The sequence below is a fragment of the Marmota flaviventris genome, chromosome 13 (genome assembly GCF_047511675.1).
Source record: "Marmota flaviventris isolate mMarFla1 chromosome 13, mMarFla1.hap1, whole genome shotgun sequence".
Taxonomy (NCBI): domain Eukaryota; kingdom Metazoa; phylum Chordata; class Mammalia; order Rodentia; family Sciuridae; genus Marmota; species Marmota flaviventris.
The window spans coordinates 53,911,330-53,932,865 of NC_092510.1; the positions used below are offsets into that span (position 1 = coordinate 53,911,330).

Sequence of the window (21,536 nt, forward strand, 5' to 3'; positions counted from 1 at the left end):
AGCCAGGTGCAGTGGTGTAGTGCCAGCAATTTGTTAGGCCAAGGCAAGAGGATCACAAGTTCAAACCTGATCTGGGCAATTTAGTGAGATCTTGTCTCAAAAATTAAAAGTGCTGATGGTAGTGGGGTAGCTCAGTTACAGGGTGCTACTGAGTGTAATCCCTGGTACCGCAAAAGAAAAGAAAACAAGAATATTGAAAGCAGTAGACCTTGAAACATGAGTTCAATTCTATTGTAAGCTTATTAATCACAAAAGAATAAGAATAAAATAATAAAAGACACTGTATTTTTAAGAACCTTACTTGAAGTTTTATTAAGCTCTGAACTCAATTAACAAAGGAGCACTCTTGCTTTAAAACGTGTACTTGTGGGATGGGGATGTGGCTCATTGGTAGAGTGCTTGACAAGTATGCACAAAGTTCTGGGTTTGAGCCCAGTACAGCAAAAGCAAAACACAAAAGAACAACAACACACACACACACACAAAAAAAAAAAAAAAAAAGGAAAAGAAAAATACAATTGTGCTGTTTGGCTTTTAGTGCTGGGAGGAGAGTAACACAGCTTAGGAGTGCAGGTGTCATTAAGTATTTAAAATCTATCTAGTTCACAGTCAGTGAAGAATATTTGTGGGAACACCTATAAAGGTGTCTTTTTCCAAAAAGTTGTCTACATTGATTCTTCTGTAAAAATGATGTGCTTTTAGAATATTTATAGTACTTTACCGTATATGCATGTCATGTATTAAGGTGTTTTATTCATTATAGTTGCCATTAGTAAAGTAGACATTTTAGATAGTAGAGAACATCCTGACAAGTATTTTAGGATCAGGTTATCTGTTTAGACAAAATGTGTTTTTCACGGTGATTTCATTTGAACTATAGATCAATTGGAGAATATCGCCATGTTTACATTATTAACTTGTCCAGCCTATGAACATGGAATGACTTAACTAAAATGACTAAAACTAAAGAAAACTTTAGTTTTTCTTTAATTTCTTTTGGCAATAATTTGTGAGTTTCAGTGTACATATCTTTTTTTCTTTGGTAGCAGGGATCGAACCCAGAGTGCTTAATTGATCCACATTTCCCACTCTTTTTATTTTAGGGTCTCACTAAGTTGCTTAGACCTCACTAAGTTGCTGAGGCTGGCTTTGAACTTTCCATCCTCCTGTCTCAGCCTCCTGAGCTGCTGGGATTATAGGCGTGCACCGCTATGCCTGGTTCAGTGTATATGTCTTTTATTTCTTGATTACTTTTTACTAGCTGCTTCACGCATGTAATCTCAGCTGCTTGGAAGGATGACACAGGAGGAATGCAAGTTTGAGGCAAACCTGGGTAACTTACTGAGACCCTGTCTCAAAATATAAAATAAAAAGGGCAAGGGAATGTAGCTCAGTGTCCCTGGGTTCCATTCCCAGTAAAAAGCAAAATAAAATAAATATAGGACCATGTCAACTGCAAACATAAGTAGTCTTACCTTTTTTTTTTTTTTCCAATTTGGATACTTGTCTAATTACTGTGACTAGAACTTCTAGTATAGTGTTCAACTTCAGTGGTGAAAGTAGACATATTATCTCATTCATCTTCTATGGAAAGATTTTAGTTGTTTACCATGATATTAATGGTATTATTTCAGAAGTAATACCATTTATCATATTGAAGTTTTCTGAGAGGTTTTGATTGTGAAGGTCTGTTGGATTTTGTCAAATACTTTTGTTTGTCAATAGAGATAATTATGCCATTTTCCCCTTTGTTCTATTACGGATTTTTTTAAAAAAAATTTCAATTTCCTTTAATCTAACCATATACCACAACTAAAAATGATTAATTCCTTACTATCATCACATATCTACATTTCCCTGAACCATTAATTTTATTTTTAAACGATTGATTGCTAGTAGGTTCCCCCGCTCCCCTCAGTACTATGGCTCAAATCCATTGGTGTTCTACCACTGTGCTAAGTTCTCAGCCTCTTTTTTTTTCCCCGTGGGTGGTGGGGCACCAGGGATTGAACTCAGGGGCTCTCAACCACTGAGCCACGTCTCCAGCCCTAATTTTTAAAATTTTATTTAGAGATAGGGTCTAAATGAGTTGCTTAACACTGGGGCTTTGCTAAGGCTGGCTTTGACCTATGATCCTCCTGCCTCAGCCTTCCAAGCTTCTGGGATTACAGGCACGCACCACTGCACCCGGCTCAGCCTTTTTCATTTTTGCTTTGGTACTAAGGATTGAACCTAACATTCGCTCTACTACTGAGCCATATCCCCAGGTCTTTTTATTTTTTATTTTGAGATGGGGTCTCGCAAATTTGCCCAGGCTGGCTTTGAACTTACTATCCTTCTGCCTCAGCTTCCCAAGTCCCTGGGATTATATATGTGTGCCACCATGTCGTCTAGTTGTTCAGATAATAATAGGTAGCAAGCAGTAGTATTTGACTACCACTTGTTATGCTTATCATCCTCTTCATTGCAGTAGAGCTCTGATGAAATTTTTGTGAGGTCCGCATTGTGTTAATATTTCCAAATCCAAAGGATTCTTTTTCTTTTTTTCTTTTGGTGCTGGGTATCGAACTCAGGGCCTTATGCTTGCAAGGCAAACACTCTACCAACTGAGTATATCCAAGCCCTCCAAAGGATTCTTTTTATAAGTTGATCTTAAGTTCATCTTTATGCAGTATCCATTTAAATATATAGTATTGCCCACTCTGTTTAGCTTTGTGTTTCTTCTTTACACGTCAATACCAGTACCACAAAAAAAGGTGACTGGATTCGCATTTTTTTTTTTTAAGAGAGAGAGAGAGAGAGAGAGAGAGAGAATTTTTTAATATTTATTTTTAGTTTTCGGCATACTTAACATCTTTCTTTGTATGTGGTGCTGAGGATCGAACCCAGGCCGCACGCATGCCGGGCGAGCGCGCTACCGCTTGAGCCACATCCCCAGCCTTGGATTGGCTTTTAATGGGAAGGTCTTTTCCTCAAGAACGGGGAAAGGAAGTTTGAATGGGTATGAATACCTTATTAGTTGATTGCCTCTGCCAGGTGTCATGGTGCACAGATGTATTCTCGGTGGCTTGGGAGGCTGGGGCAGGAGGATTACAAGTTCAAAGCCAGTCTTAGCAATTTTGATGATGTGTGTTCACTTTACTTTTTCTTGTTGCTTGTGCTTTTGATGTTATATTTAAGAAGGTTTTGTCACAAAGGTTTCACAGGGTCACTAAGCCTTAATCCTAGTTTTTTCCTAAGAGTTTTAAAATTTTTAGTTCTTATAATTAAGTATTTGATGCTGCTGGGCATGGTGGCACATGCCTGTAATGGGAGGCTGAACAACAGGGATCCCAAGTTTGCAGATAACTTGGACAATTATTAGTGAGACCCTCTGGGAAAAAAGTAATTGTTGACAGATTTTGAGTTTTTTTGGTATACAGTAGTTTAAGGAAGAGAGGCCCAAATTCATACTGCTACATATAGATATCCAATTGTTCCAGTACTGTTTGGTTGAAAAGACTGTGCTTTCCTCATTAAATTGACTTGGCAATCTTTTTGAAACGAATGGACTGTAAATATTAAGAGCTTAATTTGGGGCTCTTCATTTGGTTGCATTGACCTATCTGTCTGTTCCTATTTTCAGTGCCACATTGTTCTGATTACTGTAGGTCCATCGTGAGTTTTGAAGCAGAGAGATATGAATCTTCTAACTTTGTTTTTTTTCTGATTACTTGCACTATACTGGGACTCACACATTTTTCATAGGAACTTTTTGATCAGACTTCACTTTCTATAAGAAAAAACAGTAACAAAACAATAATAAAAGCAGCTGGGACTTATAGGAATCACATTGAGTTTGTAATCTATTTGGAAAGTTCATCTATGTTACCAATATTGTCTTTTTATTCATAAACATTGGTTTTATAAGTCTTTCATTTCTTGAAAACATTATTTAATTTTTTTCAGTCAAAGTGGTTACAGGTAAAAAATTGACAGGAATTATGAAATTCTTGTGAAAACTACTGAACGTTTGATAAAATTTCTAGGAATTAATTTTGAATGTTAATGGTGCTATCCTTTTCTTTTTTCATATATCTTGTGATAAAAGTTAAGTTGTTCAATCCTATTTATACTTCTTAAATGCTAGATTTTGAAAAATAATTCAGAGATTTATAATTCCTAAAGCAATAATCTTAGTTTTATTTTGAAAATAAGATTTGACTAACAATAGGAGAAATCAAATTTTTGTTTGTTTCAAAAAAAAGAAAACCAGCATTAACCTGAAATCTATCTTTGTCTCTCTCTCTCCACCCTGCCATGCAGAGTTATATATGAAGGGAAAGAAAGACTTATTCCAGGATGTGAAGTGATCCAAGCCACGCCCTATGGTCGCTGTGCCAATGTCAACAATAGTTCAACTACTTCACAAAGAATCTTTATCACTTATCGAAGGGCTCCTCTAATTCGACCCCAGAATTCCTTGGCAGTTACTGATATCTGTGTCATTGTAACCAGCAAAGGAGAAACCCCTCCTCATACCTTCTGCAAAGTTGACAAAAACTTAAATTGTGGAATGGTAAGAGTAATCATTTCACTTTCAAAGTTTCATTTGAAAACAAACCCCAAAGGGATACTTTTTGAACTTCTTACTGTTAGGTGTACATAGTTATTTTCATGTTTTTATGATTCTGTTTTTATTCTTTTCAACTCTCTAATTTTTTTGATTCATAATCATAATGTTTTATTAGATAATTTAGAATAAATTCAGAATTAATATCCAGAAAAAAAGCATACTTTTAAGTCAGGGATTTTTACTTACGATTATTTTTGGGTAAATCCTAATATTGTCTGTGTTACATTAATACAGAGATTTTATTAGCTTTTGGGTTTCAGTCCTATCTTCACAGAAAAATTTCAGAGAGAGTGGGTGAGAGATCCCTTTACATTATTTATTTTAAATATTGTGAGTCTATCTATCTGTCTGCCTGCCTGTCTATGCTCTACCACTGAGCAATATCCATAGCTACCCACTGCCCCCACCTGCCCTTTTATAAATTTGGGGACAGAGTCTCACTAGGTTGCTGAGACTGGCGTCGTACTTGCAGTTGTCATACTTGCTGTCTTCCTGTCTCAGCCACCTGAGTTGCTGGGATTATAGACGTGTGCCACTGTGGTTTGGCTAATTTACTTTACTTACTTATTCATTTAGTACTGGAGATTTAACCCTGCAGCACTTTACCACTGAGCTACATTCCCAGCCTTTTTTATTATTTTGAGACAGGATCTTGCTAAATTGGTGAGGCTGGCCTCAAACTTGCAGTCCTCCTGCCACAGCTTCTTGATTCACTGGGATTATAGGCATGCACCTTTGTGCCCAGCAACATATTTGTTTTTTAAAAGGACTCAACTCGAGTGAAGAAGAAAATTGGACGCACACATTCCTCCCACCCGCTTTTTTTGGTAGTGTTGGGGATTTAACCTAGAGATGTTCTGAGTTACACTCCCAGCCCTTTTTTATTTTTGAGACAGGTTCTTGCTGAGTTGCAAAGGCTGACTTTATATCTGAGATCCTCTTACCTTAGCCTCCTGAGTTGCTGGAATAATAGGTGTGTGCCACCGTTCCTGGTTACATATACGTTTGATTTATGGTTTTATAATACTAAAATTAACTGTTAGCATTTTTTAAAAAAATTATTTTTGTGTTTTAATTATTTTTGGTGCATTATAATTATATAGTGGGATTCATTTTTACATATATATGTAGGTATATATGTACATAATATAGTTTGGTCAATTTTGTTCAGGTCAGATTTATTTTGAAAAAAAGTTACAGGTCAGTTAATATTGGCTTAATGTGATATGGGCAGAAATGATGTGCATTTGACTATTAAGATGGGAAGTGATATCCTCATAACATCCATTGACCCAAGTCTTGCCTAGCTTGGGTTTTAATACCTACTTCACTTCGTGCTGTCTCTTTCAAGTGGAGACAGTCTCTGAATCATTGCAGAATTGTAAGCTTTTTGTAATTTCACTCCTTTTTTTTTTTTTTTTTTTTAGTTTTGTCTGTAGACTTTTGCTATGTTTTATGCTATTTAGTCTATTCAATAAACACATTTATAAAAAAAAAAGATTTGTTTATTGGTATTGAGTATTGAATCCAGGATCTCACACATTCTAAGCATGTATTCTACCACTGAGCTGTATCTCTTTCCCTATAAACATAGGTTTTAAATTGACTCTTCTAACTAACCAAAATTTTTAGATTTTGAATCTTTAGATTCAAGAAAATCAGTTTCTGTTCACTTTTTTTTTTTTTTGTCTTTTGTAAGACTTATTCATGTTTTACAGTGGGGTTCCAGTGTATTTCTATGTTACAAGAAGTCTGTGCCTGCTTCAAATGCAATAGCATATAAAGCTGGTAAGTGAATTGAAGATTTGTCTCTATTATTATAGTTACAGGTGCACATTAACATTTGGCTAGAAGAGACAAAGTATATCCCCTTATGTAGTTTGTGAAATTGATCTATTCATAAAATTGAATTACCTATAATTTTAGCATATAAAATTTCTTAAATGCATTACGTACCACAAGGTAATGCTCCTCTCCCACACAAAAATATGCTAATTAAGTTTAAACTTTTTTTTTTATAGCAAGCATTATGTGGAATAAATATTAAAGCTTTCAGTCTATACTAATAGAGTTAACACTTTAATGGGAAACTGCTTACTCTCTGACCTTTTGTATTTTGGCAATCAGGAAGGTGTCAAACTGCATCTTTACTTCTTATATTTCCTTCTCTTATCTTTGTGTGTCTTATTTGAAACCACATGTTACTTGCCATGAAAAGTGGACTTGCTTCCTTTCTTGTTGCAAAGAATCAGCTATATGGAGGAGAGGAGGGCCTGAGAAACTTTTCTGCCATGAAGTTTTTGAGAAATCTATCGCCACATTCTTACTGCACAGTAAAGTGTCAAGGGCTGTAAAGATTTAAGTGTGACCTCTTCATCCCACTGGTATGGTGGGATAAAAACTGAAAATACAGGTATGCTCCAGTTGTAAATAGAAGAACTACTGGAATACTTCTTTGTGAAAAGAAGCAGTGCCAATTACTTTTTGATCATGCACAGTTTTTGAAATGGACTCTACTTCAGGGGTGTCAGGCAAATCCATAATTGAAAACTTGATTGTCCTCATAAAAACATTCATACTAATGAATCAAACAATTTAATTGATACTATAAAAATAAAGGCAACAACTGTAAAATTCAGTGTGATCTTAAAATATGTAACTGCTAATGATTGTTGTAATGTGTTGATTGTACATAATTCCCTAGAATGTTTTTTCTTTTTTTGTGGGGAGAGGGTTTCATTTAAAAAACAACAAACAAACAAAATCACTAGCTGGGTATGGTGGTACATGCCTATAAACCAGCAACTTGGGATGCTGAGGCAGGTGGATTGTAAGGTTTAGGCTAGCCTCAGCAATTTAGCAAGACCCTGAGCAACTTAGTGAGACCCTGTCTCAAAATAAAAAGGGCTGAGGATGTAGCTCAATGGTAAAGTGCCTCTGGGTTCAATCCCTAGTACCCCCTCCCCCCCAAAAAAAAATTGTTGAAAGAAACTGTGAAAGTATTTAGATACTTGATATCAGGGACATTTATTTTAGAATACAGAGTTTTGGAGACTGGATATGAACTCAAAAGTCTGGTAGTGATTTTCAGATTTTTAACTTAGAAGTTGTTAAATTAGAGGCTAATTAATGATGCCATGTAGCTACTTTGGTTCTCTCAGTGCTCCCTGCTCCTGCTTTCTGGGTCTCACATACTCTGTACTCAGTGTCAGGGGTTTCTGTTTTGTTTACTTTTCATGTTGCATGCCTTTTGCACTGCTTCTCCCTCATGAGTGTAGGAGCTATGATAATTTCTGTTGCCTTGGCATTATTTCATAACACTTGTACCTTCCCTGAATTTTTTTCTGAAGACTAACTGAAATAGTAAATTTTCCTATTACTTTCTTACCATTTTTTCACAAGGTGTTAATGTATGTAGAAAAAAACACATTTACGATTGTGATTAAGATTGAAAAGTCTTGACTAGTATATTTAATACATTTCCATGTTATAATTTACTATAAGTCCATGGGTAAAATTTAAAGGGTAAATTTGTTAGCTTATTTTAATTTCTGTCATAGCAAGAGAAAAATTGATTTTGAGCTGGGTGTGGTGGTGCATGCCTGTAATCCCAGTGGCTTGGGAGGCTGAGGCAGAGGATTCTAAATTCAAGGCCAGCCTCAGCAAATTAGTGAGGCCCTAAACAACCTAGAGAGACCGTGTCTCAAAATAAAAAATAAAAAAGGGCTGGGTACATGGCTTAGTTGTTAAGTACTCCTGGATTCAGCTGTTGGTTGAGAGTTTTCCCAGTTACCCCCATCCCCCAAATTGATTTTGAAATTTCATAGATATTTCCATGAAATTTGGTATTAAAATATCCTGTTAATACATATTATATATAGTTTATTGAAAAGTGACTTTCAAAGAAAATTCATCATTACCTCCTTTTCCCAAAAGGTTTAATTTTTAGGTATCCAGAAGATGACTATGAATCCTTTCCACTCTCAGAATCTGTACCTCTTTTCTGCCTTCCTATGGGAGCAACTATTGAATGTTGGGATCCTCAAACCAAATATCCACTTCCAGTTTTTTCAACTTTTGTCCTGACAGGTTCTTCAGCTGAAAAGGTATATTTTTGTCTTGTTGATGAACTCTATTTTGTCCATGTTTCTTATTCTAGTGGTTAATATGATGTAAGCTTTGGATATTAGCATTATTTAAACAAAAGACATTTAAATTGCTGGATGCGGTGGGGCTCACCTGTAATCCCAGCAGCTTGGGAGGCTGAGGATGGAGGATGGAGAGTTCAAAGCCAGCTTTAGAAAATGCGAGGCGCTAAGCAATTCAGTGAGACCCTGTCTCTAAATAAAATACAAAATAGGGCTGGGAATATGACTCAGTGATCAAGTGAGTTCAATCCCCTGTACCAAAAAAAAAAAAAAAAAAACACAAACAATTAAGTGTATGTTATAATGCCCAATGTGAGTACCCTCATGAAATGTCCATGCTAATACCCCTGGAGTTTCTGAGGCTTTCTGGAGAAACCATTCAAAAAATAAGAAGGGTTGGGGATGTAGCTCAATGGTATAGTGTCACTGAGTTCAGTCTCCAGTACAGCAAAAAAAAAAAAAAAAAGCCCTAAAAGCAAAAGTTAGTGAATGGATTAAACAACAGGTCAGACATAACTAAAGGAAGAATTAGTGATATGGAATATAGATATTTTTAAATGTGGCACAGTAAAACATAAAAGGAATTTGACGATGTGGCAGAGAGAATCAGAAGGTTCAGTAAGTATTTAATGAGTTGCAAAAGGAGAGACTAGAAAAGAAAAAGGGAACACTTTAAGAGCTGTTGGTTGAGAGTTTTCCAAAGTTGATGGAAAGTTGTCTTTAAAGGTACACTTTGAATTTTTAGCAGAAAAAATAATTAATAAGTAAACTCACTCCTTTATGATAGTAAAACTATATATAAACTAATACATAAAATATATAATATTTTAAAAACTATATCTAAAACTAGTACACCAAAGACAGAAGAGCAGAGAAACAGGATATTGTCTTATATAAAATATGTATTGCATAAATCAGTAATATTGACATAAAATGATAGATTAAAATAAAGGATGGTGGGTGCCGTGGTGCTTGCCTGTGATCCAGTGACTCTGGAGACTGAGGCAGGATGATATTAAGTTTGAGGTCAACCTCAGCAACTTAGTAAGATCCTGTTTCCAAGTAAAAAAAAGTTGGGGAGAGGTGGCTGGGGATATTGCTCAGTGGTAGAGAACCACTGGGTTCAATCCACAGTACTACGGGGGGGGGGGGGGGGGGAGAGAGGAGGGGGAGAGAGAGGAGGGGGGGAGAGGGGGAGAGAGAGATAACAGCTGGGGTTGTGGCTTAGAAGTAGAGCGCTCATCTACCATGTGTGAGTCACTGGATTTGGTCCTCAGCACCCCATAAAAATAAAATAAAGATATTGTGTCCACCTATAACTAAAAAATAAATATTAAAAAAAGCAGATAACAGTGGAAATTGAAAACTTTTTTAGGAAAGTTGATAAAGAAGCAATTTTATTGAAAAAACATATCTCACCACAGATGACTCATGTGGATCAACAGAATTTATATGTGGTCTCATGCTGTAACTTTATGACCTTTATATTAAAGATAAAATATCTCTCATAATATAAAGATCAGTGCTGTGTTAACTGCATTACCTATAACTAAATTAACTTGTTAGCTTAATGATCATTTATGTTTCTCATTGAAAGTTGTTAATATAACTGAAAATTTAAAAATCTTTAAATTATCTGGCTGGGTGAAGGTAGTGCATGCCTGTAATCCTTGTTAACTTGGGAGACTGAGGCAGGAGGATCACAATTTCGAGGTCAGCATCAGCAATTTAGTGAGACCCTCAGTTTTGTGTTGCTGTGAATGAAATATCTGACAAGAACAATTTAGAGCAGGGAACATTTATTTGGGGCTCCTGATTTCAGAGGTCCAGTCCAGTCCATAGGTGGTCAAGTCCATTGCTCTGTGCCCAAGTGAGGCAATGTGATTATATGCTTTCTTTTTTTTTTTTTTTTGTTACCAGGAATTGAACTAGGGGTGCTTAACCACTGAGCCACATCTCCAGCTTTTTTTTTTTTTTTTTTTCTTATAAAGAAAGCAAAGTTGGGGCTGGGGTTATAGCTTGCCTCGCATGCATGAGGCCCTGGGTTCAATCCTCAAGCACCACATTAAATAAATAAATAAATAAATAAATAAAAATAAAGACACTAAAAAATAAAAAGGCACCTTTGTCTTAAAAAAAAAAAAAAAAGAAAAGAAAAGAAAGCAAGCATAAGTTGCTGAGGTTGACTTTGAACTCTGTGATCCTCCTCCTCAGTTTTCTGAGCCTCTGGGATTATAGGTATGTGCCACAGTGGCCCATGTTATTACATGGTCAATTACTAATAAGATTTATGAAGTACAGAGAGAAGGACTGATTGGTTTGGAGGAGGGGATGGGTATGATGTTAGAAATGCTTTACAAAGTATTCACAAAATACCTTAGCAGTATTTTGAAGAATAGATCAGGAGGAAGCACCAAAGTATAACAGTATGTACAAAGGTACAAAATAATGAAATAATACCTATGCCTCGTACTGTATATAGTTCTGTATTATTAAATAGGAATTGAGAACATTATGCCAGTCACATGGACTGGGATGTATCACCTGTAATGGGGAGCTTTTGATGGATCAAATTATTAATTCAGCAGGTCTATGGCCACTAAAGTACTCCTTGCTGAGACCAGTTAGTATTTACTGCAGTGCTTGTTTTTTTAATGTAAATTTTAAAAATTTATATATGACAGCAGAATGCATTATAATTCTTATTACATATATACAGTACAATTTTTTATATCCCTGGTTGTATACACAGTATATTCACACCAATTCATGTCTTCATACCTGTACTTTGGATAGTAATGATCATCACATTCCATCATCATTAATAATCCTATGCCCCCTCCCTTCCCCTCCAAACCCCCTGCCCTATATAGAGTTGGTCTATTCCTCTCATGCTCCCCTTCCCTATCCCACCATGAATCAACCTCCTTATATCAAAGAAAACATTTGGTATTTGGTTTTATGGGATTGGCTAATTTCACTTAGCATTATCTTCTCTAACTCCAACCATTTACCTGCAAATGCCATGATTTTATTGCTGAGTAATATTCCATTATGTATATATGCCACATTTTTTTTTTTTATCCATTCATCTATTGAAGGGCATCTAAGTTGGTTCCACAGTTTAGCTATTGTGAATTGTTGCAGTGCTTACTTTGAGATGTGGTGAGTCAACATGGAGTTGAAAGTTTCTAGCTTAAAGACTGGGTAACTTGGGACTGGGTAATATGCTGTCACTGAGTGAGATTGGAAACACTGGAAAAAGTGTGTATGCAATGAATTCACTTTTGAAAATGTTTTATGTTTCCTATGGGACTTTCAGCTACAGGTATTGTCATGTTATTTAGAAATAGAAGTTTGGAGTTAAGATAGTAAAGGTTTGTGTTTTGTTAGTTCATCTGTTAAATTCCTGAAGTTGGGTATGTTAGTGCATGCTTGTAATCTTAGCTACCAGGGAGGGTAAGGCGTGAGGATCCCAAGTTGAAGGCCAGCCTCAGCCCCTATCTCAAAAGAAAAATAAAACGGGCTAGGGATTTAGTGCCCCTGGGTTCAATCCCCAGTACCAAAAAAACAGAAAACAAAAACATCAAAACCTTCAAAAGATGAAATTTCCAAATAAAATTAAAACCTTGAGGAGTGCCAGTATTTAAGTGTTGGGTAATAGAATTGAATGTAGTGTTGGATCGAAAAAAGAGGCCACAAAGATACTAAAAGAAGCCAAGCACAGTGGTGCATGCCTATAATCCCAGAAGCTCGGAAGGCTGAGACAGAAGGATCATGAGTTCAAAGCCAGCCTCAGCAACAGCAAGGTGCTAAGCAACTCAGTGAGACTGTGTCTTTAATAAAATACAAAAAATTGGATTGGGGATGTGGCCCAGTGGTTGAGTGCCCCTGAGTTCATTCCCAGGTACTCCCCCCCGCCCCCCAAATACCTAAAGAGTATAGTTTCAAAACAGAGGAATGTTAGCTGTACTTTGTTATAGAGAGATCAAAAAAATTTAAGCCCTGAAAGTCATTGGGATCTTGATTAGAATTGTTTTAATGGAAATAGAAGGTAGATTGTAGTAGACAGAGGTGAAAAAATAGAGGTACTTTGTTTAATAACAAAGATGCCAATAGGTGCTTGACCAAATGATCTTAGAAAAGAAAGTAATTAAAACCATCTAAGGGCCCTTAGGTTAAAAGAAAATAAAGGGATACAGGGACTGTAAAAAGTGTAGATGTAATTGACGTGTGTGTGTGTGTGTGTGTGTGTGTGTATGTGTGTGTATACATGTGCATACATATATGATATATAAAATTTAACCCAAGGCTAAAGTGATAAAGCCCTTGCCTAGCATGTGCAAGCCCCTGGGTTCAAACCCCAGCATCACAAAAGGTCAAGAAATGAACAATAGAACAAATACACACATACAGATATACAAAACTCAGAATATATCAACGACCTCAACTTGAGAACTGTAAGTATAAACTCTTTAGAAGAAAGCATAGGTAAAAATCTTAATGACACTGGTTTTGCTGGTGATATCTATTATGGCATGAAAAGCAAAATTAGGGCAAAAGAAAAAGTGGATAAATTGGACTTCAACAAAATTAATAACACTTTTTCCCATCTAGGAACACTATCAAGAGAGTGAAAAGGGAGAGAATTATTGCAAATTATATATCTGAGAAGATTGTTGTTTGTTTTGTTTTGTTTTGTATTATGGTTCTAAGATCGAACCTGGGCCTGGCAAATACTAAGTAGTCCCTGTACCACTGAGCTCCATTCCCAGATGATAGGGTATTTATATCTAGAATATATTATATAAAAACCTCCTGTAACAAAAACTGAATAACCCAATTTAAAAATGGCCCAAGGACTTAAGTTGATATTTCTCCAAAGAAGTACAAATTGCAGTAAAATAAAAGATGTTCAATGTCTCTATGCATTAGGGAAATGCAATGAAAACAATAGTGAGATAACACTTTACACCCATTAGGATGGCTGTTAAAAACCATAAAATCTACTGTGTTGGTACAAGCCTGTAATCCTAAATATTTCAAAAGTCTGACGCAGGAGGATTCAGGTTTGAGGCCAGCCCAGGCAACTTATGAGACCCTATCTCAAAATGGCTAGGAGTGGTGGTGCACACCTGTAATGCCAGCTATTCTGGAGGCTGAGGCAGGAGAATTGTGGGTTTGAGGCCAATCTCAGCAATTTATTGAAACCCAGTTTCAAAATAAATAATAAAAAGGGCTAGTGATAAAGTTCAGTGGTGCCAGAATGCCCTGGGTTTAATCCCTATTACCCCCCCGCCAAAAAAAAAAAAAAGAAAAAAGAAAAACAAGCAAGCAAACAAACCCCAGAAAATAAGTATTGTTGAGGATATGAAGAAATTGGAATCCTTGAACTTTGCTAATGGGAATATAAAATGGTGCTGCTGCTGTGGAAACAGTTTGGCATTTCCTCCAAAGAGTAAACAGAATTATCATTCAGTCCAACAGTTTCATTCCTAGGTATACACCCAAAATAATTGAAAGTAGGGACTCAGAACTTGTACTTCACTCTCAGCATCATTAATCACAGTAGTCAAAAGGTAGAAACAACCCAATTCCCGTAATTGGATGGATAAACAAAATGAGGTATACATGCACAATAGAATATTATTCAGGCTTTAAAGGGAGTAAAACAGGGATATATGCTGCAACATAGAAGAACTTTGAAAACATGCTAAGCAAAATAATCCAGACACAAAAAGGACTAACACTATATGATTTCACTTGTACAAAGCACGTTAAAATAGGAAAATTCATAGATACAAAAAGTAGAGTAGAAGTTACCAGGGACTTGGAATGGGGGTGAGGAAATGGTAAATTTCTGTGAAGGGATACACAGCTTCCCTTTGAAGTGATAAAAAAATTCTGAAAGTGGACAGTGGTAATGGTTGTATAACACTGTGAAGGTTCATTCCACTGAATTGTACACTTAAAAATGATTGAAGGGTTAAATTTTGTTAAGTATATTTTACCATAGTACAAAAAAAAAAAAAACCACAAATGCAACTTGACTGTGGTCATTCGGGTATATTCTCTAGCGTAAGTGGTAGGTAAAAATTTCACTGTGTGGTTTAAAATGAAAATATAAGAGGTTAGTGTCCACTTTTGTATACTGTATGTGCTTGAATGTATAAATATAGTGGAAAAAAATTAAAGGAATTTACATCAAAATTTGGTTATCTTTGGGATGGAATTTTGAGTGAGATGTTTTTCTTTTCATTTGCACTCCCAGCAAATATTTCTTATTTCATAAGAGAAAAAGAAATTAATTTAAAAAAATAAACTCAAATCTTATAACAATTCTGTTACTCTAGGTATATGGAGCTGCCATCCAGTTTTACGAACCATATTCTCGGGAACTTCTAACAGAGAAACAGCTTATGCAGCTGGGCTTGTTGACGCCTGTGGAGAGAAAAGTGATCTCTAAATCCATCAATTCAAACAAATGCATTTGTTTACTCTCACACTGGCCTTTTTTTGATGCTTTTAGAAAGTTTCTTATGTTTATCTACAAACTTTCTGTGTCTGGACCACATCCTCTTCCCATTGAAAAGTATGTATAATGATTAGATTGAAGTCTGGTGGAAAAACTGAATGTATATGAATATGTTTCATTGTTAATCCAGCTTTAGCAGCAAAATCGAAAGGGAAGGAGAGTCACAGTTACCCTGGTTTTTACGTAACTCTCTTCTTCACCTGAGTCATTGAATGTAATTTAAAATTGAAGAGTGACAGTTAAGAATGCCCAAATATGAATCTTTCTGAGAATGTACCCGAGGAAGCAACTCATAGATTGTGTTGTGGTTTTCTTTTCATTCTCTAATAACCAAGACACACACAAGGGCACCCTCTATACTAAAGTGGCCAATTTGAGTTTTAAGTATAAAATTTTTCTAAACAGATATAGAAATTAGTAAAGGTGAGTTTTGTTAAATGTAAAGTTTGGGTTTTAGCATCAGAATTGTTGATAATTTTCCTTTAATTTATAGTTCTCTTTTCATGGAAATCTTTTGTTAAGCAGAAAAATAGATATAGAGTTGCTCCTCTTTTTGCCCCCCAGTGGGGGGATTGAATCCAGGGCTTTCTGCATGCATGTGTTCTACCACTGAGCTATATCCCTAGCCCCATGAGAACTACTTTTTTTGTGTGTGTGGTGCTGGGGATTGAACCCAGGGCCTTGTGCATGAGAGGCAAGCACTCTACCAACTGAGCTATATCCCCAGCCGAAAACTATTTCTTTTTAATTTATATTTTCCTGGTAATAACAGGAGATATTAATATGGACTTTGTATCAGAAAGTACATCGCACATTTCAGAATTTTAATGGACATTTACTTACATTAAGGAAATTTCTTTGGGGCTGGGAATGTAGCTCAGGGTTAGCATGCATGCCTGCCTAGCATGTGTAAGGTCCTGGGTTCAATCTCCAGTATACAAAGTAAAAAAAGAAAAAAACAATTATTTTTTTTGTTTTGCATTACTAGGGATTGAACCCAGAGATGCTCTATCACTGAATTACACCTCTACCTCTCTACTTTTTAAAAACTTTTTATTCTGAGACAAGGTCTTACTAAGTTGCCCAGGCTTACCTTGAACCTCTTATTCTCCCACCTCAGTCTTTGAGTAGCTGGGATTACTTACAGGTGTCCGCCACTGTGCCTGGCCCCCAAATTTATTTCCTTAGCCTAAGTTTTAAATTAATAGCCTTGTCATATCTGAGATGAGGTATAGAGATAGTTAAGATTTGTTAAAATCTATGAAAAAGTTTAGAAAAGTAATTATGATCTTTATTTCAAATTCTTTTCCAGGCATATTTCACATTTTATGCAAAACATCCCTTTTCCTTCACCACAAAGACCAAGAATCCTTGTACAGGTAATTAAAAAGAAATACATTTTGAGAGAGCCCTGCATATGCCATTCTAGTCATTGTAGAGTGGATCCCATGACCTTTTGAGTATGAAGTGAAGCAATGCATTCATGAAGTTCAATTTCTATTATTTAATAGCTTTCCTGACCATTTTTCCTTAGGGGCTTTTTTTTTTAGATCCTAAGTATGCAGAATTGGAATAATTATAATTTTTGGTTCATGACATTGTCATCATTGGTCCAAACATGGCCTTTATGTAGCTAAATTTAATAATATAAGACCCAGAATTACGATTTTGTTCCTAATTTTAGAGTGATGGATAAATGTTAAAAATGTATTGAACCATGGTTGGAGCAGGGAACTGAAACAATTTGTAATAGTGCTTTTTAATCTATCTATGCTCAAGGCTGGTTTCTTTTTCTTTCTAATAAGTGGCCAACCTAGGTAGGTATATAGCTTGTAACACATGCGCCTTGCTGTAAGAGATCAGGATAGAAATAGACAGGTGTGTGTCCTGTCCATAGATGTTATTCCATTGCTTGAATGAGGGAGCAGGATCAGAGTGCCCTAAAAGCTGCTAAAGATTTTGATATATATTTATTATCTTTTCCTGGACAATAGTAGTTTGCATATAGCAGTTAAGTAGCACTGGTCTGTAGAGGCAAGCTTTTTAATATTTTTCCCTAAATATTAACATTATATATATGGTAGGATTAAGACAGATACTGTTGATCTTGAGTGTATTATTTTAGTTATTTTAGGAAATATTTTTACTAAATTAGTAAATATTTTACTAATTTAGTAAATATTTTAGTTCAAATATTAATATACATGAAGCAAATACAAAATACTTACCAGTTTATTGAGTAAATAAATCTGAGTCTTTTATATAAAGGAGTTATTCCCAAATTTTTAAGTAACTGCTTTTTAACCAGTTAACTGAATTAAAGCTCAAATTAACAATTTAGTTAAAAAGAACTTATGTAATACCTCTGAATAAATACAGCTGTCAGTTTATATCTTATTATATTTCAAAAAAATATTTCTGTGTATTGAACTATTTTCCATTTTACCTGATCTAAATATTTAGATTTCAAAATGGGTTTGGTTAATTTATTTTTCTTTTTTTTCAAGCTGTCAGTCCATGATGCATTAATATTATCACAGCCAGTTTCTACACCTTTACCACTAAGGTAATATTAATGGTATTTATATGTTTGTTTGTTTGTTTACTTATTGAGTTGCTAGAGATTGAATCCAGGGCCTTGTGCATGGTAGCAGAGTGCTTTACTGCTGAGCTGCACACCCCCAGCCCAATTAATGATATTTAAAATGATATATTTCTTTATTCAGAGTAGAATACTTTAAAATATTTAGGGGTTAGGATAACAAAGTTAATTATTATTTTAAAAATAGGTAAGAATAGCTTTGATTTTTTTTTTTTGTATCAGGAATTGAACCCAGAGGCACTTTACCACTAAGTCACATCCCCTCTCATTTTATTTTATTATTTTATTTTTATTTATTTATTTTTTTTAGAGAGAGAGAGAGTGAGAGAGGAAAGAGAGAGAGAGAGAAAGAGAGAGAGAGAGAATTTTTTAATATTTATTTTTTTTTTAGTTTTCGGCAGACACAACATCTTTATTTGTATGTGGTGCTGAGGATCGAACCCGGGCTGCACGCATGCAGGCGAGCACACTACCGCTTGAGCCACATCCCCAGCCCCTCATTTTATTTTTTATTTTTGAGACAGGGTCTTGATAAGTTGCTGAGGGTCTTGATAAGGTTGTCTTTGAACTTGTGATCCTCCTTCCTCAGGCTACTGAGTCCCTGGGATTACAGGTGTGTGCTGTTATCCTAGCTAACCTTAATGTTTCTGTCTTTGATACCTGGGTAGGTAATGGTGGTATTTTAAAATGGTAATACTTCAGAGAGTTGCAAGATTAGATGTAGGAAATTCTTCCTTTTTCCCTTTTATCTCCCATTCCCATATCCAAGTCATAACTAAATGTTCAAAGTGAAGAGATTTTAGCATCCTAAGTATCTCGTATCTATTTGTTTCTTTTCGTATGCATCACTAGTCTGGGCTAGCATGATTACTTATCCTTCATGATTGACTTCTTAATTAATCTTTTTACTCTTATCTTCATTCTTTATCTACCCTGCAGCCAGTGTGCCCTTTTGAGAATGCCAATATAATTGTGTCATTTCAATTTCAGCCTAATCTCATGTTATTTTTATCCCCTTACTTACTATTCAATACCTTGATTTAAACACTGACTTTATTTATTTATATTTTGCCCCAGGGCCTTTCCATATGTCATCTTTCTCCATTCCCCCATTTTTTTTTTTTTTTGGTGTGTGTGTGTGTGTGTGTGTGTGTGGTACTTTTTTAAGGACCCAGAGGTCCTTTACCACTGAGCCACCTCCCCATCTCCCCATCTCTTTCCATTTTTTAAGACAGGGTCTCACTAAGTTACTGAGGCTGACCTTGAATTTGTGATTTTCCTGCCTGAACCTTTGAAGTGGCTGGTATCACAGTCATGGGCCATCATGTCTGGCTACCTCCATTCTTTTGAACTCAGCTCAAATGGTTGTAATTCATGAAAATCTTTCTCCATTAATAGCCCCTTTGTTTTGTAAAGAGAGTTTAAAGCATCCCATTATACTATCTCATTAAATTTGCTACTTTTTATTTTTTAAAAGTAGCAAATCTAGACTTGAAATTAATACTAGGTTCTCCATCTGTTAACATTCAGGAAATTATTTATTTATTGTAGTACCAGAGATTGAACTCAGGGGTGCTTTTACCACAGAGCCACATTCCCAGCCCTTTTTACTTTGAGACAGGGTCTCACTAAGTTGCTTAGGGCTTCACTAAATTGCTGAGGCTGGCTTTGATTTTGTGATTCTCTTGCTCTAGCCTCCTGAGCCACTCAGATTACAGATATGCCCAATTGGGCCTGGCCTATTTATTTATGTTTTTTATTGGTGCATTATAATTATACATAATAGTGTGGTATTCATTGTGACATTCATTCAAGCACATAATAATCATTGGTTCAGTTTCAATTCCCAGTACTCCCCTGCCCCATTCTCTTAGGAAATGATTTAATAAGGAGATTATAATATGTTTTATCGAAGTAGTTTATAACCTTTTCTTTCTGTCTTTTTTTTCTAGTGGAGCCAACTTTAGTACCTTGCTGATGAATCTGGGTCCTGAGAATTGTGCAACACTGCTGCTCTTGGTTTTACTTGAGAGTAAGATTCTGCTGCATTCTCTTAGGCCAGCTGTGTTGACTGGGGTAGCTGAAGCTGTTGTAGCTGTAAGTACAGTATTCTACTTTTAGAACAAAATTGCTGATAGAGAATTTGCACTCTAAAGAGAAATATCCTTCAAAGAAAGCCCCTTTGAAAATTAACCAGTCCAGTAATAGTTCAATGTAATCAGGTTGCAAAGAAAAATAGGAAGTATGGAAGGAGGGTTGGGGGGAAGGGAGGGAGGATGGGAATGGAAAAGTCAGTAGGATGAATTATAAATTGGACATAAGTTTCCTATGTTCATGTATGAATACATGACCATTGTAACTCCACATCATGTACAACCACAAAAATGGGATGTTATACTCCATGTATGTATGACCAGTCAGAATACATTCTACTGTTTTGTATAACTAAAAAGAACAAATATATGAAAACATTTAAAATATAAAAAAAAGAAAAATAGGAAGTGTAAAGAAAACAAAGGTGGTTTCTATTTGAAGAAAAATGTCAATTTCTAATTTTTTATATTTTAAAGTCTTTCAGTGAGAAACTGCATATTTATATAATAATAAATCTTATAAACGAAGCTGTCCATTGAGAGCTCTGGACAATTTCATTTTAAATTATACAAATGAATTACACAGTTAATTTCTCTCTTTTAATTTTTAATCATTGTATCCAGTAATATATATGACTTGATTATGGATAGAAAAATATCTAAATGATCAGCTCTTATATAAAGCACAAATAAAAATTAAATGAAGTATCTTGTATAAAACTCTATGATTGCTTCTTATTGCACTTAGAAAGAAATCTGATCATGTAGGACTTTATAAGCCATAGTGTAGAACTTTGGATTTTGCATTTCTCTAATTCTATATCTCATTTGTTATTTAAAGTAGTTGATTCTCCTCTCTTCCTAAGTCTCTTGTTTACTCCTGTATTGTTAGCACTTATTCCAGTTGTCTAGCATGGAGTAGGCATCAGGAAATAAATACTTGTTAAAACAATAAATGGAGTATGTCTCTAAGAACTTAATATTTTTGATGTTTTGATTTTGCGGTTCTGGGGATTGAACCTAGGGCTCCACCCATGTTAGGCAGGTACTCTACTGATCAGAGAAATGCTTCTATAACTGAAAATATTAATAACCATATGACATGGCTTTTGAAGATACTCATTATTACTTTTTCAGGTCTCTATAGTTGCATGTGAAAACACTAGTTGTTGTAATGAAACATTTGTTAATGAACTGACAGTTTTAGCAAGTTCCCTCTCAGATATTCCCTTTAAATGTTGGTGTTTATCCATACTCCTTTGTCAGACCCATTGTGGCCGAGGCTGATCTCAGCAATACAGTGCATGAACAGTTGGGGGAAAAAATGCACATTGAAATTGGTAATCTTATGAAAATTGCAGGACTATGTAGGTTTATGTTGCTGATAAGGAGAATTGTCTGAATAGTGTATAAAACCATTGATAAATCAGAATTTGATAAGCAAGTTAACACTTGAAGATAAAACTGAAAAAAAGGGTGAAGATGACAATACATGTTCAAAAGGAAAATGATTTGAATATCAAAGAACATTAAGAAATTAATG

The 21,536-nt window shown here is 35.4% G+C and overlaps 1 protein-coding gene across 2 annotated transcripts in view; it reads left to right on the forward strand.

The window, feature by feature from the left end:
- Dennd4c (DENN domain containing 4C) overlaps positions 1 to 21,536 on the forward strand; it is a 100,449-nt gene that overhangs the window by 15,361 nt on the left and 63,552 nt on the right. For both annotated transcript variants that reach the window (XM_027950615.3, XM_027950616.3), the window contains exons 3-9: positions 4,306 to 4,558; positions 6,334 to 6,403; positions 8,552 to 8,721; positions 15,117 to 15,355; positions 16,611 to 16,677; positions 17,806 to 17,864; positions 19,853 to 19,997. In XM_027950615.3, coding sequence (XP_027806416.2) covers positions 4,306 to 4,558; positions 6,334 to 6,403; positions 8,552 to 8,721; positions 15,117 to 15,355; positions 16,611 to 16,677; positions 17,806 to 17,864; positions 19,853 to 19,997 — 1,003 coding nt within the window. The remainder of the gene's footprint in view (positions 1 to 4,305; positions 4,559 to 6,333; positions 6,404 to 8,551; positions 8,722 to 15,116; positions 15,356 to 16,610; positions 16,678 to 17,805; positions 17,865 to 19,852; positions 19,998 to 21,536) is intronic.